The 16,407-nt window shown below is 35.3% G+C and overlaps 1 protein-coding gene across 3 annotated transcripts in view; it reads right to left on the bottom strand.

Annotated features, from left to right (window-relative positions):
* Positions 1-16,407, bottom strand: part of LOC107648868 (aldehyde oxidase 3-like) — a 159,603-nt gene that overhangs the window by 83,994 nt on the left and 59,202 nt on the right. For all 3 annotated transcript variants that reach the window (XM_056794171.1, XM_007494930.3, XM_056794172.1), the window contains exons 15-16: positions 14,049-14,211; positions 13,590-13,679 (exon numbers count right to left, since the gene is read on the bottom strand). In XM_056794171.1, the coding sequence (XP_056650149.1) occupies positions 13,590-13,679; positions 14,049-14,211 (253 nt within the window). The remainder of the gene's footprint in view (positions 1-13,589; positions 13,680-14,048; positions 14,212-16,407) is intronic.

Genomic DNA, 16,407 nt, shown 5'->3' with positions numbered 1-16,407 from the left:
GATGAAGAACAAGAACCCTATGAGCACATCAAACTCTATGATAAAGTTCACAAAGATTTAGATGAGTGGGACACAAATCGACATAGTGAACACCTGAATTCAGAACAATTTTTTCTGATTCTGATTCTGATGAGGCAATTGAAAACATAGGAAACTCTTTATTAAAGAGTAGAGGAAATAGAATTTTGTAAGAAATATGACTTAGGGGACAGTGACACTGAATTAGATGTAATATGATAAAGAAAGAACTGAAAAAGAAATAAACAATGAAATGCTATTATCATATCTGCTTTATCCAACCTTGAGCATCCCATAACACAACTAATACCATCTATTGAGAATACTTGGTGCCAGGACTGGTTTGAGGTCTATAGGGTAGCAAATAACATGAAACCTTATAAGAACCCAGACTGATACTAGGCATAAGATCTGACACATGATCCATGAAGAAACTTTAATCAAATCAGAAAACCTCCTAAGCCCATAATGATAATCCCTGGCTGGAAAAAAAAATTGAGACAAGTCCACAAACCCCAGTAAATGTAGATGAGAAATATCCAAGATGCTATTGGAGCATCTTACCCAAACAAAAATTATTGCATGAAACCGAAACAGAATAATGCTCAAGACAGATAGTATAAATTTGGGTTAGTTAGATCAGGAAAGATTAGAGTAGCCTGTGAAACACAGGAGAAGCAGTTCCTTGTGGAATCTGGGTATTTATTTGAGTGAATTTAGAATCCCTTAGAATTAGTAAACCTATAAATAAAATCTCCATCTCAAGACTAGACTAAAGTATCATTAACCTCTACAATCAACCACATAGGAATAGAATAATTGCCTTACTATCACACATTAAGAAAGATACCTACATTCATTACCAAGAAAAAAAATCTCACTTACACACATGAAGATGTCACAAACATCCTGTATAAACTTTCACTCACATGCATCAACATATTCACTTTTACACACACACACACACACACATTAATTTTACACACATGCATGATCCTGTAGTTCTGGATACCTGAGATTGTCTTTCAAGGTGAGATGACAGGCAAGTATGTATCCAGTAAAGGAGAAGGCACCCTGGACCGGTGACAAACTTCAAGCAACACCAAAGGATGGAAGACACATTGACAACTGGGAATGTGACAAGGAAATCACTTTAAAAGACTGATATATATTAATTTAAGGTCGCCAAGGAATTCAGCTATGTAATTCCTTAATGAAAACTCAAGTCAGCAGTCAACCTTTTATGGAGTTTAATTACAAACAGGAGGAAGAAAGGTATGAGAGAGAGAGAGAGAGAGAGAGAGAGAGAGAGAGAGAGAGAGAGGGGGGAGAAGGAAATAGGGCTTAAATACCCCCTCTGTTTAGGCTGGGCCAAAAGGCACAAGCCCTTAGATAGCTGATATCTATATATGTATGCATATGTGTGTATAAATAACATGTAACATATATAAATGTGTAGAACACCTAGACATGTACATAAATAGCATAAAAGAGATCAGTCCCTATCACTCACGTGACCAAAATGGAGAAACAGTCTCAGGGGCCTCCACCTTCAGCTTCCTTCAGAGCAAGCTTCTCAGAGCACAACCTCTCAGAGCAAAACCTCTCCAACCAACCACCAGTCCTCAGACCCCTCCATCTTTAAGGAAACCATCTCAGTTCCCTCCCCTCAGTTCTCACATCTACCAATCACTGTCCATGTCTTCCCTGTGCCAATGGTGGCTCTAGCTTAACCCAGGACCACCCAGAGGTCTGTGGCTTTGCACATGTCTGTTGAAGGTCATATTCTCAAATAATTAAATCTTGATCCTTTGCTGCAGCCCTTCCTAAATCCTGTTACCCTGAGTAGGGTAGAGATTGGAAGTTCAAAGACCTGGTTCTGTCATTCCAAGTATCTCTATTGTATCAATTCTAAAATCAATCATGACTCAAAGAACTTCCTGTTCTATGCTTAAGCATAGGTCAAAGCCCTTTCCATTGTTCAGCAAAATGTTTCTGTCCTAAAGTAATCTTAAGTAGGGAGAAGGACCCTCCCATGCCAATGGGGTTCACATTCCAATAGAGTTCCCACTATCAGTAGGAAATTCTTCAAGTATGAAATTTCCCAATGGTGAAATTTCCAATATTTATAAGTCTAAGAAATTTTAAGGTTTACAGGAAGAGCTTTGAATCAAAGACATTATGGGGAATGGACTTCAGGAAAATGGGTCACGTAAGATTAATCACATTAACTTCATATGTAGGGAAGTACATTCACATGCACTTTGGAATAAATATGCATCCACCATGACATATCTGGAATACGAACAAATTTCACACCGACATTAGGGGCTGTGCTGTAGATAAGGACAACCCATAAATTGTATACCTGTAAATAAATATCTAATATCAGAGGTTGTATATCTATATATGTATGCATATGTGTGTATAAATAACATGTAACATATATAAATGTGTAGAACACCTAGACATGTACATAAATAGCATAATAACAATCTAATCCTCTAATATAGATAGGAAGGAGATAGTTAAAATACTAACCATTAACAGACAGGGACAGAATAATTTAGGGTGGAAAAGGGAATGTTATAACTAGAGAGGTAACATAGGGACAGAATAAATCAGAACTCATTTGGATACAAGTTTATATATATATATATATATAATTGTTATGAATTGTTATATTGGAATTAGTATTACATAAGGTATATGATAGTTCAATTTTACTTGAGAGTTAAATTTTATATTGATTGCAATAGGAATGACCTTTGTATTAAGAAATTGTTATATTGTAAAAATTTTGTTGGTACATAACCCTAACCCTCTTCCCACAACTCATTCTTAGTGTAAATTAGGAATTTAGATGAGCAAATAGACAGATTAGGATAAAATTTATTATTTTGGGTGGTGGGAGGTTAGATGGGAACAATAAGTAACACAGATAGATTAGAATAGACATAGAAGGTAAGTAATTGGTGTGGGCCAAGGTAGCACAATGTCAGTGTTACTGTATACAATGTTTTCCTGGTTCTGCTCACTTCACTTTGTATCACTCCATACAAGTCTTCCCAGGTGTTTCTGAAATCATCCTGTTCATCATTTCTTATTGCACAATAATACACCATAGGAATCATATACCACAACTTGTTCAGCCATTCCCCAATTTATGGACATCTCCTTAGTTTCCAATTCTTTGCCACCACAAAAAGAGATGCAATAAAAGTCTTTGTAAATGTAGGTCCTTTTCCCCCTACCTTTAACCTCTTTAATATACAAACCTAGTTCTGGCATTTAAGAATCAAAGGATATGCATAGTTTTGTGGCTTTTTAGGCATGGTTCTAGATTAATTTCGAGAATATTTCTATTATTTTCAACTCCATTAATAGTGTATTAGCATCCCCATTTTCACACATCCCCTCCATAATTTATCATTTTCCTTTTTTCTCATATTAGCCAACCTGATAAGATGTAAGATTATACCTCAGCATTATTTTAATTTGACTTCCTCTAATCAATAGTGATTGGGAGCATTTTTATATGACTATAGTTTTAATCTTTTCATTTGACCATTTATCAATTTGGGAATGACTTGTATTCTTATAAATTTGATTCTATTCCCCACATATTTGAGAAATGAGGACTATTTCAGAGACATTTACAATAAAAAAATTCCCATTTTGTTTTCTTTCTAATCTTGGTTGTTTTAGTTTTGCTTCTGCAAAAGCTTAATTTAATGTATTTTCCATTTTCCATTATACATCTTACATTATTCTCTATGTCTTGTTTGGTCATAAATTGCTCTCTTATTCATAAGTCTGACAGGGAAAGTATTCTATGCTCCCCTAATTAATGTTATCACCCTTTATTTATAAATCATATATCCATTTTTACTTTATTTTGGTAGTGTATAGTTAGAAATTCTTGAACCCCTAAAAAACTACCTTTTCCAAAATTCCCTTTAATCTCTCCTGCGTTTCCACATTTGAGTGATTACATGATTGTATTTAAATTTGCTGTGACTCCACCCACACTGTCTTCTCTTGCAACCAGGCTGGATGTAGGTAGTTCTTTTACTTTAGTTATTATTAATAAAACTTTTAAAATATAATAGTTAATGGTTATTAATTTAAAAACCCACATTATGGCTTACCACAAAGGGATATAAGTTCTAAAATATTTTTAGCAGATAGCCTTACAGTAAAGATAGTAAGTTTGCCTGGTCATCGCCCATCAAGAAGGCCACCAAGGTCTCCCTGTGCTCCTGCCAGCCCTCCTGCCTTCCCACCATCATGGCCAATGCTGCTTATTCAGCCTGAGATATACCTGCCAAGTCTCCAGCCCTACAAACAGTCCACAACCAGACCTAACTGCCATCATTTTTTCCCCCGGAACAGTGAGACCTCCCCAATCCTTTTGGCCAACTCCCACCTCCATGTGTCTTTTTCTAGCCATCTTTTCATTGTGGAGAAAAAAAATACCACCCCCTCCTAGTTTCTAAGCTGAAGTCTTAAGTTGACCGTGGGCTCCTGGCTGAGAGAGACTTGCAACTCAGGATTTTTTTTTCATAAGAAGAGGACACCTCATTTCTTTTGAGGGCAAATAGTTAAAAATCAGTGGAATTAAGGTCAGTTTTGGGAAATAAGCCTACTTTTTCCTTCTTTCTCTTGACCCAAAACACCAAGGAGCTGTACTTTTTTCTATCATATGCAAATATACTATTGTTGTCCCTCCAAGTCTGGCCCTTAGGGAAGAGAACACAGAAGAATAGCTCTTAAAAACCCTTTAGCTAAAAACCCTAAAAAAAGTCTTACCTCCAGTCAAGGTCTCCTTTTGTTTAACATTTATTTAAAGAGTAAACTTGTTACAAAGCATGGCTCACTCTATGAAAGAGTAGTGCATTACCTATCTCAAGCAGCTCAAAGTTTTGGAGTATTTTTTCTCACTACTGTTCCTGGGTACAGGGATCCTTGTGTTTAGCTTGAATAATCCTGAGATTCAGAGGAGTGATTAATCTTCCTACACTCTTTTGACATTTGGGCCTGCCCAACCTTTGTAATACATTAAATTTGAGATCCCTCCATACTATATTCAGTGAAGAATTCTCCCTCACTATGGTGAACTTCAGGATTCTGACAAAAGAAATGTGAATGAATAATAAATACTGGGGGAGGGGAAGGAAACTTTAAAAGATATCTGGAAGTTTTTTGCTAAATATTTTGATTTTATTCTCCTCCTATAATAGTGAACAAGTCTATTGGGTCTGGCAAAAAGGATTTTGACTGCACTGCCTGCCTGCATATTCTCATTGGTTTATATTATTGTATTTACTGATTGCTTTAAGGTTTAAATTTTTTTAACTTCATCTGTTTTAATATAATCAATGTCCTTCTGTTATATTGAATCATTTTAAGCTATTTTTTGCCTATATTGATCTTTAATTTGTACCTTTACCTTTGCCAAAGAACAAAATATCATTACAAGACAATGAACATCTTGCCCAAACCATTTTCATTAGATCCATTGAAGATGACATGTTGCCTTTGTACACTGTCACATAGATGATGATGGATGGACTTCATAAAAAGCTATATACAACTTTGAGAGAATTTAATAAGCTAAGAATTTAATTATAATTTTAATGGGTCTTCAAAAATAATATTATATAACTAGTGGTTTCTGAATAGATGATATTTATAATTGTAATATATTATAAAGATTTTTTAATTAATTTTATTATAAAGAATGTTGTATGAAAGGTAGAAGACCAAAGAGATGTTCCTACCAAGGTGTTTATATGAAGCAGGAAGCCAAAAAAAGAGCTTCTGCAAAACTCTTCAGTTTAATTTACTTCCACCAGAACAATATAGATTTCTTGGTGATGTTCTAGAGCCAAATAAGTTTTACTTTGTTTAAAAATATGTTTGCCAACTTTGAAAGATTTGCTACATTTGTAAAAATTGTGACAAATATTCATCAATTCATAGGTTTTTTAATATCACATATCAACTTATGTGAAATATGATAGTGGTTTTGTTTGCTATTGTAATTAACTGGGCTATTGTGAATTTTGGGGACTTTTGTACTTCTTTGAATGTGCATTATCTACTGTATTACTGTTTTATTTTAAAAATCATTTGCATTCACACAATGGTTCATGGCCAAGTTAAAAAGGAAATGGATCTAAATTTTTGGTGAGAAACTTTTGTATTCTACCTTTCCTTGGCTGACAGAGTGTGTCACTGATTGTAAGCTATATATTTTTTATTTTACAAAATTATTATTGTTTTTCCTTGAATGTGCAATATAGTATTTGAGTTTTATTTTTTCTCTCCTTTTGTATTTCAAGCACATGTCAATAGTATTGAGATTTTTCTTTAACCTTTTTTTATTTTGCAGTAATATAAGTTTAAAATACATTTGCTCTAATGTCAATGCATAGCATACCCAAAAAGCTTTAGACTATAAAAATGATGCCATTGATGAAATATTATGGGACTTTGCTTAATGATTTTGTCTAATTCCAGAAGAGAAGGAATACAAAAAGAGCCACTGTATAGTGCTACTGAAGCACAGAGCACTTGCATAGTACCTATCGAGCACAAGGTCAAAGAGACTGATCCCAGTGGGACTGATGTAATTTTGAGCCTAACTTATGACAAAAAGACTTGAACTTGTTTGAGATTATGGTTGTTTAACATGTGTTAAATGCAGGACTTCCTTGAACCACATTCTATCAAGCATCTCCTTTTTTCTGCCATCCTGGCTCCCATTTGCTGCTGAAATCTAGTCCCTCTTCTGTCTTTCATATAGTGGCAAACTTTCTGTAGACCTGGCTACTGATTGGGTAAGTGCATAAATTCTTAAATCATTTTAATTGGGCCCTGATTCAAGGACATGTTATTGGTTTGTTTTTCCTTTACTTAGATTTTTTTAGACATAAGACTTTTATATTTTATATTTCATCCACAAGATACTTTTCTCTTTTATTTAGTTTTTTTTATTTTTTTCATTTTATTTTGTGAATTGATTCATATACCTCATAACTCAGCCATACATCCCTGAGTGATCCCTGTGTTTGTTATTATTCACCGGGGGAGAGGGGCAAGTTATTGTTTGAACTTTTATTTAAATTTGAACAATTTTAGAATAAGCAAATTATTAACTTCCAAGATTCAGAAGGCACAATGGAGATGGATACATTGACCACATGCTGCACCAGAGGATCCAGAGTGAACTTTGGGATGTGAATTGAACTATGGGGGGTTGAAATGCCTTTGTTTTGAATGTATACTCTTATGCCAATGGGACTGCCCCCAAATTGGCTTTTTCTCAACCTAGTAATCATTGGTTTTGTTCTTTTTTCCCCTCTTATCCACAAATTATTGCAATTTTTAAGTTGATTATGTTTCCATGATCTATTGGGGAGACTGGTCTCCCAAAGGATCGCAGGGGGTGAATGTGTAGTTAAAAATTCTTGAACCCCTAAAAAACTACCTTTCTCAAAATTCCCTTTAATCTCTCCTGTATCTCCATGTTTGAGTGATTACATGATTGTATTTAAGTTTGCTGTGAAACCACCCATGCTCTCTTCTCTTACAACCAGGTTGGATTTAGGTAGTTCTTTTACTTTAGTTATTATTAGTAAAACTTTTAAAATGTAATAGTTATTGGTTATTAATTTAAAAACCCACAATAAATGGTGTAAAATATTGGTCTACCCTTGGCATCTGCCATATTGTTTTTTAGTTTCCCAGGATTTTTGTCAAATGGTTAGTTCTTCCAAAATCTTGGGTCTTTGGGTTTACCAAATATTAGATTACTATGGTCACTTATTGCTGTGTATTGAGAACCTTATTTGTTTCATTGATCCACTATTTTATCTCTTAGCTAGTACCAGATGGTCTTGATGATAATTGCTTTATAACTCTTCAACACATTCTTCATTTAGCTGCCAAAATAATATTCCTCGGGCATGGGTCTGACTACATTACTCCTTTTTTCAAAAATCTTTAGTAACTTTATATTGCTAAAATGTAATCCTATTAGTCTACTATTTAAGGCATTCCACAATTTAGCCTCTATCTACCTTTCCAGCCTTATTACAGTATAATTATCCTAACATCCAAGGTTTAAGATCTTTTAAAGCAATTTTAGGAAAAGAAAATTGCCAACACCCTGAATAAAGAAAAGTGGATCCTCTGAAGAAGATGCCATAAGGATGCCTACAGAAATCACATACTACGTCAAAGATCCAGAGCAAATTTTGGGATATAATGAACTGAACTGAAGTGGGTTAAACCTATTCTGAATGGAAACTCTTATGCCAAAGAGGAGTTCCTGTCCCCTAATTGGCTTTTTGTCATTGAGTCTATCAATCATTTTTTTGTTTTCTTTTTTTTCCCCAAATTGTTGTAATTTCCTTTATGTAAAATGCAATATTTTATATACCTTGAGTACACATGTGGAATGATTCATTGGGGAGGCCTGACATGTTAATCTCCTAGGGAACCCAAATAAGGAGATTTAAAATGTTGGGCTTCCAAAGAACCAATGGGATGATTGTGTGAAGGGAATCCTCACCTAGGATCAGGCATGGGATGTGGTCCTGCCTGCTTCCCTGTGTTCCTGGAGCTATGTCACTTATGTCACCTAGGCTGATCACTCAGTTACATGACTCTGAACTTGATCTGGACATGACTGAATTTTTACTAGAGGTGAAAGTAGAGGTTAAAAAGATTTGAATGAGGAATTGTGCTCTCTCGGTCTCAGGTGTCGGGTCAATATGGCTACTGTTGGAGATGATCACTGGGATCAACCACATGCTAGTTAGATTAGACTACTTTACTTTTATACTTCTACCTATTTTTGATCTTTTATCTATCCAAGTGACTCTAATAAAAACTTTACAGAATATAAGGACCAAAGTCCTAATTTTAAATTTTACATTACATATCACTCTTCTTCACAAACTACATTTCAATCTCAGTTCCTAAATCAGTTAGTCCTTGTTGATGAGATAATAGAATATGGTAGGAACTGAACTGCATGTAACTGAATATTAATTTCATCTCTTTCAAAAAAACAATGCATAGAAAATTCTCTTTGGTAAGAGCAGAAACAAGTGTTTTCTGAGGGAAAAGAAGGTTTGGGTTATCCATTTCTTAAAGCAGAATTAATTGGCTCCTTTATTAGCATAAAAAAGAACCACATGTCTTGCTTAATTCAATCCTAAAATCCTTCACTAGTTGAAAAAGAATCAAGAGTATCTAAATGTTTCAAACAAGAAGATAACTAGCCCTTATTTGTCTTCAGTCCTACTTTTTGCAACATTAACTGCTTATTTAAATATCTTTACTTAATTTCTCAGGGGTATCGCAAATTTAGCATGCCCAAAATAGAAATTATTTTCCCCCTAAATCCACCAGTCCTCTAATATCTTCCTTATTTCTGTTGAGGACAGCCTCCTTCTTCTAATCACTAAAATTCATAATCTCAGAGTAAACCTCAACCCCTTTCCCTCCCTTACCTTCCCATTCAATCAGTTACCAAATCTTGCCAATTCTACATCCATGAAATTTTTTGCATCTCCTCCCTGCTCTCTCTTTAAATGGCCACCAGCCTAGTTCAGGTCCTCAACACTGCTTGCCTGTACTGTAGCAAACAATAACTTTCAGATAGGCCTCATCTGCCTCAAGTCACTCCCAGAGTTCTCTAAGCCTTTTTCCACATTGCTGCCAAGCTGATATTTCTAAAGCACAGGCCTTATCATGGTATATTTCCAAAATAACTTCACATTATTCTTCCTCACATATTCAGTGTTCCACTCAAACTAGCCTACTTGTCATTTCCCATACATAGTATTGCATCCCCTTCCTACTTTCTTGCCTTTGTGCCAACAGTGTTCCCCAGGAATGCTCTCTCTATTTTCCCTTCTACCTTTAGAAATCATTAGCTCTTTCAAGTCTCAGTTAAAATACCACATCCAAAAAAGGGGGGGATTTTCCCTTTTCCCTCAGTTGGTATTCCCTTTTACCCAATAGCTTTGTATTTATTTTATGCCATACATACTTTGAATTTACAATGAACACGTTGTTTCTCCCTAGTAGAATACATGAGCTCCTTGAGAAATGAGTTATCTCATTTTTATCTAGTGCCCAAAACATATCATTCAGTAGTTTTTCAAGTGTGACCCCATTTGGGAATTTCTTGGCAAAGATACTGTAGTAATTCGCCATTTCCTTCTCCAGCCAATTTTACAGATGAGGAAAGTAAGGCAAACAAGATTTTAGGACTTACCCAAGGTCATACAGCTAGCAAGTGTCTGAGGCTAAATTTGAATTCAGGAAAAAGAGTCTTCATGACTCCAGGCCCAGAGCACTTTCTACTGCTGTCACCTAGCTGCTCCAAGCATAATAGGTATTTTTAAATTCTTTGTCAAACTGAATTGAATTAAAAGACTGATGTAGCAGAAAGTATGCTGGCCTGAAAGTCAAGTCATCCAGGTTCTATTCCTGGTTTTGCCATTAATTTAAACAAGTCACTGGAGTTCAGTTTTCTCATGCATAAAATGAAAGAGTTAGACTATGTGATCACTAAATTACCATCTAGCACTTCTATGTAAAGATTGAGGCAGCAGAGTTTCTAAGAAAAATAAAGACATCCCCTCAAGTCTATACTCCTAAAGGACTTCTTTTCCCCATCAAAGTTGCTCCCCAGAAGGGCTGAGTAACTAACAGAGGATATAGGTCAGCATCTGCACATATAAGATTAAATGCATACAGAGAGTAAGATGCAGTACAAAATTGACTTAGAGGAAAAGCCAGAAAGAGAAAACATGCTACTGACTTTAGTGAAATATAAGGCATGAGCACATTTGTAGAATGGATTTTTACTTTTCAAAATCTTACATACATCTTTTCATTTGATTCCTCACATCCCAGTACAGTTCATGAAAGCTCTCTTCTCTTTGGAATTAATCTGAAACTTTTTGGAACTTTCCTAGTCCTCTTGCTCTTTCTGGAATTTGATTGCTAAGTGAGTATAAAGGATTCTCAATGGTAAATTCCAAATTTCAAGTGTTAGATCCTTAACTGCCAGAATTATGAAGATACTAAAACTTCTGAGTTGGTAATAAACCTGAAACACTGCTGATTTGGCCCCCAATGCCATATGCCATTTTCACAATATGAATTGGTGATGAGGTGCTAGCTTAAGGCTATTCCTTCAGCTCACAATAGTATTGTGTAAGATTTAAATTAATATCAATAACTCCAATTATTTTTATAACATTTATTAGTAATCACTCAAAGTAGAAGAAATTAAAAAAGAAATAGAAGTTTAGAGTCTAATAATCTAACATATGACCACATATGTAAATTCTCCTACCTGGCTGAAAGCCAGCTTCAGCAGCCATGTTCAGGGAAAGAGAGGGGCAGGGATACACCAAAACTTTATCATCCAAATGTTAGCACACAGTATAAGCATGCAAATGCAATACTGGGTAAAAAAAAGTCCTGGGGAACAAACTCTATTCACACAATCAAAATTGATGACCAGCACAATGGGCTCACATTTTTTGAGGTGGAGGCACACTCAATGTTTCTCAGGCACACAAGCCTGGGAGAAATCAAAAGCCTAGTAAAAATTCAGACATATCAAGTAGATACGGATTCTAAAATTCTGTCACAGTTCTTAAACAGAATTTGGCCTCACAATAGTTCAACATTGGCTAGCTTACTCTAACTTGGTTCTTTCTCCTGGTGATCCCCTGTAACTCATTTTCTAGTCTGCACAGAATTTCTCTATCAAAATAGTCACATCAAGTTTGTTGTCTGACAAGTCCATGAGGACATTCTGGTCCCCGTGAGGCAAAAGCAGCCAGAAAAGACACATTTGCAGATCTGCCTCAAGACTCTAGCAAGGATAAGTCTGACATTGCATGTCTACAAATCACTGTCTAAAGAACACCTGGCTTTCTTAATTGGCTCAGAACATCCTGACCAGTTAACTTACTATCACAACCCTGAGCTCTATCTCTGGGACAAGTGGCCTTCATGCATTTCAGCTATACCTTAGTGTTTTTGTACTTCTAAAGAAATTCTTATACCAGCAATGACCAATCAAAAGAAGCTTTGAAGATTACCACTGGATGAAGAGTATTCCAAACTGCAGCTGGACACTCTAATTGGCACCAAGGATGTATGTTCTTGATATATTGTTTTCCTTTGATCATAGAGTGTAGAAACTATATAAATATTGGCCCTATATGCTCACTAAAATGGAATCCGTGATCCCATTCATGGCTCCTTTGACCCTTTCAACTTCTTATCCACATGGGATTTCTCTCTCTTCTCCCTTCTGAGCCTGTCTCTAGAGAGAACCAGCTCTTATCAATTGTCAACTCACAACTGACATATTATTCCAGTTCAGAAACAATATGAGTTGAAATGTCTTGAATGGGGTTAGTGGCAACTGATTATACAGTAGAGTTCTAGACCTGAAAGTCAGGAAGATTTGAGTTCAAATATGGTCTCAGAGGCTTAATAGTTATGCCACTCTGGGCAAGTCATTTAACCTATTTGCCTCAGTTTCCTCAACTATAAAATGCATATAATAACAGTGCCTACCTCCTGGGGTTGCTATGAAAATTAAATATAATAACATACTCTATTTACAAGTATAAATGTATGATTATATACAATAATATTGGTAAAGAAAAAAAGAACTCAGCATAGTGCCTGAAACAAAGTAGGTACCATATAAATGTTTATTTCCTTTGCTTCCCAGTGACAAAAGCTATTTATTTTTCAGAGATGATTTGCTGCTAACTTCTTAATAATAATAATAGATATTTAATCTTGAATTAAGCTTTGTTGTTCAGATTGTTTAATCAGGCAGTCATGTCCAATGCTTTGGGACCCCATTTGGGCCTTCATGGCAAAGATACTGGAGGTTTGCCATTTTCTTCTCTGGATCACTTTATACACAAGGAAATGGAAGCAAAAAGCATTGTGACTTGCCTAGGGTCACACAACTAGTGTCTGCTGCAGATTTCCTTATAATAATAGGTATTTATTTCTTAATTCGCCTAAATGACTACAAAGGGAGGAAGTTAAGTGTCACCCTGAATAGAATACAGTCAGGAAACTTAAATTCAAATCTGGTCTCAGATACATAAGTTGTTTGAACCTAGGAAAGTCACTTAACCTCTGTTTGGCTCAGTCTCCTCATCTGTAAAATAGGGGAAATGGCACCTAATTTATAAGGTTTTATGAGGATCAAAAGAAATGATATTTGTAAAGCATTTAGCACAATGCCTGGCAAATAGCAAGTATTTATTAAATGTTTACTCCCTATCTCCCCACCACTGGAAATCATAATTACAGTCTACAGAACTAAATTTGTATCTAAAGAATAGAAATTTTTAAGTTAGACTCATGCACAAGCTAAAGTGACTCTTCAAAGGACTTCACATAAAAAAAAAAACCTCCAAAGCCATAACATGGGTAATACTTCCAGTATTTAGCTGGCTACTTTTTTTTTTTGATTATTTGAAATTAAACTCACTAACCTCATAAGTCTGTATTCCATGGGGTATGGTTAAGGGGAAGTCTTCCAGGACACTTTGGAATTTCTTGGGGATATCAGGATATCTGTGGTCCTAAAAGAAGAATATCATCATTACTTTTAAAAAGAGTTCTAGTGATTGTGAAGTCAATTAGCTGCCAATTCATGGGGGAAAAAACAGATGAGTTGTATTAACACTGATTAAGGTTTTGAGAAGTATTCAAACCTCTTTCTCTAAAATCTTCTATTGCTATAGCAAGTCTCTTTAAAACATAATTAAGAGTTATTTAAAAAGTAATAAATATAATTACATACCAATAAAAGTTTTAATAATAGTTCTGAAATAAAACAAAAACTACTGAACAAAACCTTTACTCTTTGATTAAAATGATTTTGATCACAATAATCAAACTAGTTAGTCTTGCAACGTGTAATGGTAAACACAGAAGTAAACACACATTACCCTAATATTTAATTCCTGTAACACCTCCAAGTAGAATTTGAAGAAGAAACTGATCATGAGAGTTCTTCTGTATTCTACCATTCCACCAGAGGCTGAGCCTGGGATAGTCAATTCATCTAGGACTAGCCTGCAGGCTTCATCCAACATCTCCTCATTCCATGCCCTAGGTGAAAAAATATATACTAATTTAGTCCAGTAAAACAGCTATAAATTGTCATAAAAGAAAATATATTTAAATCTTTTTTTAAGAATTAACTAAATGAATGTTAATACGGTCTTCATATTAATGTAACATAGGAACAAACTCATCTACTTAAGTAAACTAAAATGCATCTATAACCATATTGATGTGGGTACTCCTTCCAAGAGTATGGGCTGCAATCTATCCATACTTCTTTTATCCATAATCTTCTCCATGCCCTCCCATAAAATCTCCAAAGATATTTTACTGTAGGATTTAAAGTAATAGTCAACACTCCAAGTATTATATTTTATAAAGCTTACTAATAATCACTTGAAGTAAAAGAATAAAAAGGTAATTATCTAACAAAATAAGATCACATGACCAAGTTCTCCTCACCTGTTTAAAAAAGCCCACTCCACCAAGCCGTGACAGGAAGACAAGAGAGCGAGAGGCAGGGCTACACCAAATTTATATCCTCCCTACCTCAGCATGTAAGGTGAGGAGAGTGGGGTGCTGGGAATTGTAGTTTTTAGGGTAATACATTCTAATTACACATTACCCAATATAATAGAGGTCTTTAATATTTTGTAAGTACCAATAAAGTATGTAGAAGGGGTATCTCTTACCCCTTTATTTTTGCTATATGATCATTCCATCTCCTTTTCTGATTACACATTTTCATGGATATTATCTTTTGTACACTTTATTATATTCATCTTGACATATATTAGAAGGAAAACAGGGTGTAACCTATATATACCCACATACATTTTAATTGCCATCTGTATCAATCGTAATTTTTATTCTTCAGATCACAGTGTTGCACAAATTGTAGTTACATTTGCACCATTGGAAGAATATTGGTATTAAAAAGGTGGGGCTTATGTCAGAAAGCAGCTTGGGATCCTTGAAAGTCCTACACAATTCCCCTGAGTGCAGGGTTGATGTCATGCTATCAAACCTATGAATTCTATTCATACTGTTTTCTTTCTGCTCAAAGTCAACCCTTCATCCTTACATAGAAGTTCCCTTGAGCTTTTGAAGACTCTATCATTAAAATCTAAGCTCTTCAAGTGCAAACACAATGGAAAATCTTCAGTTATGGTCTGGCACAAGGAACAGTTTAGGAAACTGTAGATAAGCATATTACCAGAAAGTCGATAATAGGTAACAATTTGGGGGAGAGAGGAGACTCCTGAATATTATCTACTGAGAAGCAGACATGATACAATCTGCTTTGATAGAGGGTTACCCATATGAACAAAGTCATGGATCCATGATTGAAGGGTTTTTTTTTCATTTTATAGGCCTATTTTATTGATGTGTCCATAGACCATGCACTTATCCTAATGCATATGAGACTGTAATTATACAAGGAATAATGTTCAATAGTACTCTCACTATTAACATGTAATGAACCTGAATGCTGATTAAGCTCTCTCCCTTCCAATCCAACATATACTCTGTTTTCAGATTACTCTTTATAAAAAGCAATACTTAGTCATGTGGGCCTCTTGCTCAAAACCTTCAATGGTTCCACAGCCCACCATATAAGGGGCAAACAACTTAGGCTAGTGTTCAAGGCTCTCCACAGTCTGACTCTATCCAGTGATGAAATGATATCTCATAGATATGGGTATGTTTGTAGGCAATGTGAAAGCAGCCAGTAGACAAGATGATATTAAACATAAATGATTGAGTAGAGATGATAGAGGGGACAATTTCCTGGAGAAGATGTCACAGAAGCAAATCATTTGTATATGTAAAAGTATTTATCTTGGCAAGAAAATGGGTCATCTCATTTATGAGAAAGGTAAAGGAGGAGATGGTGTCAAAAGGCATCTGGTTGTCAGATGAAGAAGGGAGAAGAGCTAACTCTTGGCAAATGACCTAATTTTTTTTCCAGTAAAACATAAGGCAAGGCTCTCAGCCAAGAAAGCAGAAGCTGGGGAAGTGGGCAGGGGAATGGTATCTTCCATGAAGCTTTCCCAGATACCTGCAGGCAAAACCTTCTCTGAACTGTGAATCTTAAAAACTGTTCAGACTGTACCTTAGAAGATTTGATTAAGCTATTCCCCTATTGTAACAAATGGAGGTACTTGATCAGGAATGTATTGGGAATTTTAAAATCACTCCACCCTGCTCAGACAGTGCTTTAGGGGAAGATAAAGTTGT

This window comes from Monodelphis domestica, chromosome 4 (assembly GCF_027887165.1).
Source record: "Monodelphis domestica isolate mMonDom1 chromosome 4, mMonDom1.pri, whole genome shotgun sequence".
Classification (NCBI taxonomy): Eukaryota; Metazoa; Chordata; class Mammalia; order Didelphimorphia; family Didelphidae; genus Monodelphis; species Monodelphis domestica.
This window is presented reverse-complemented; position numbering and strand designations above follow the sequence as displayed.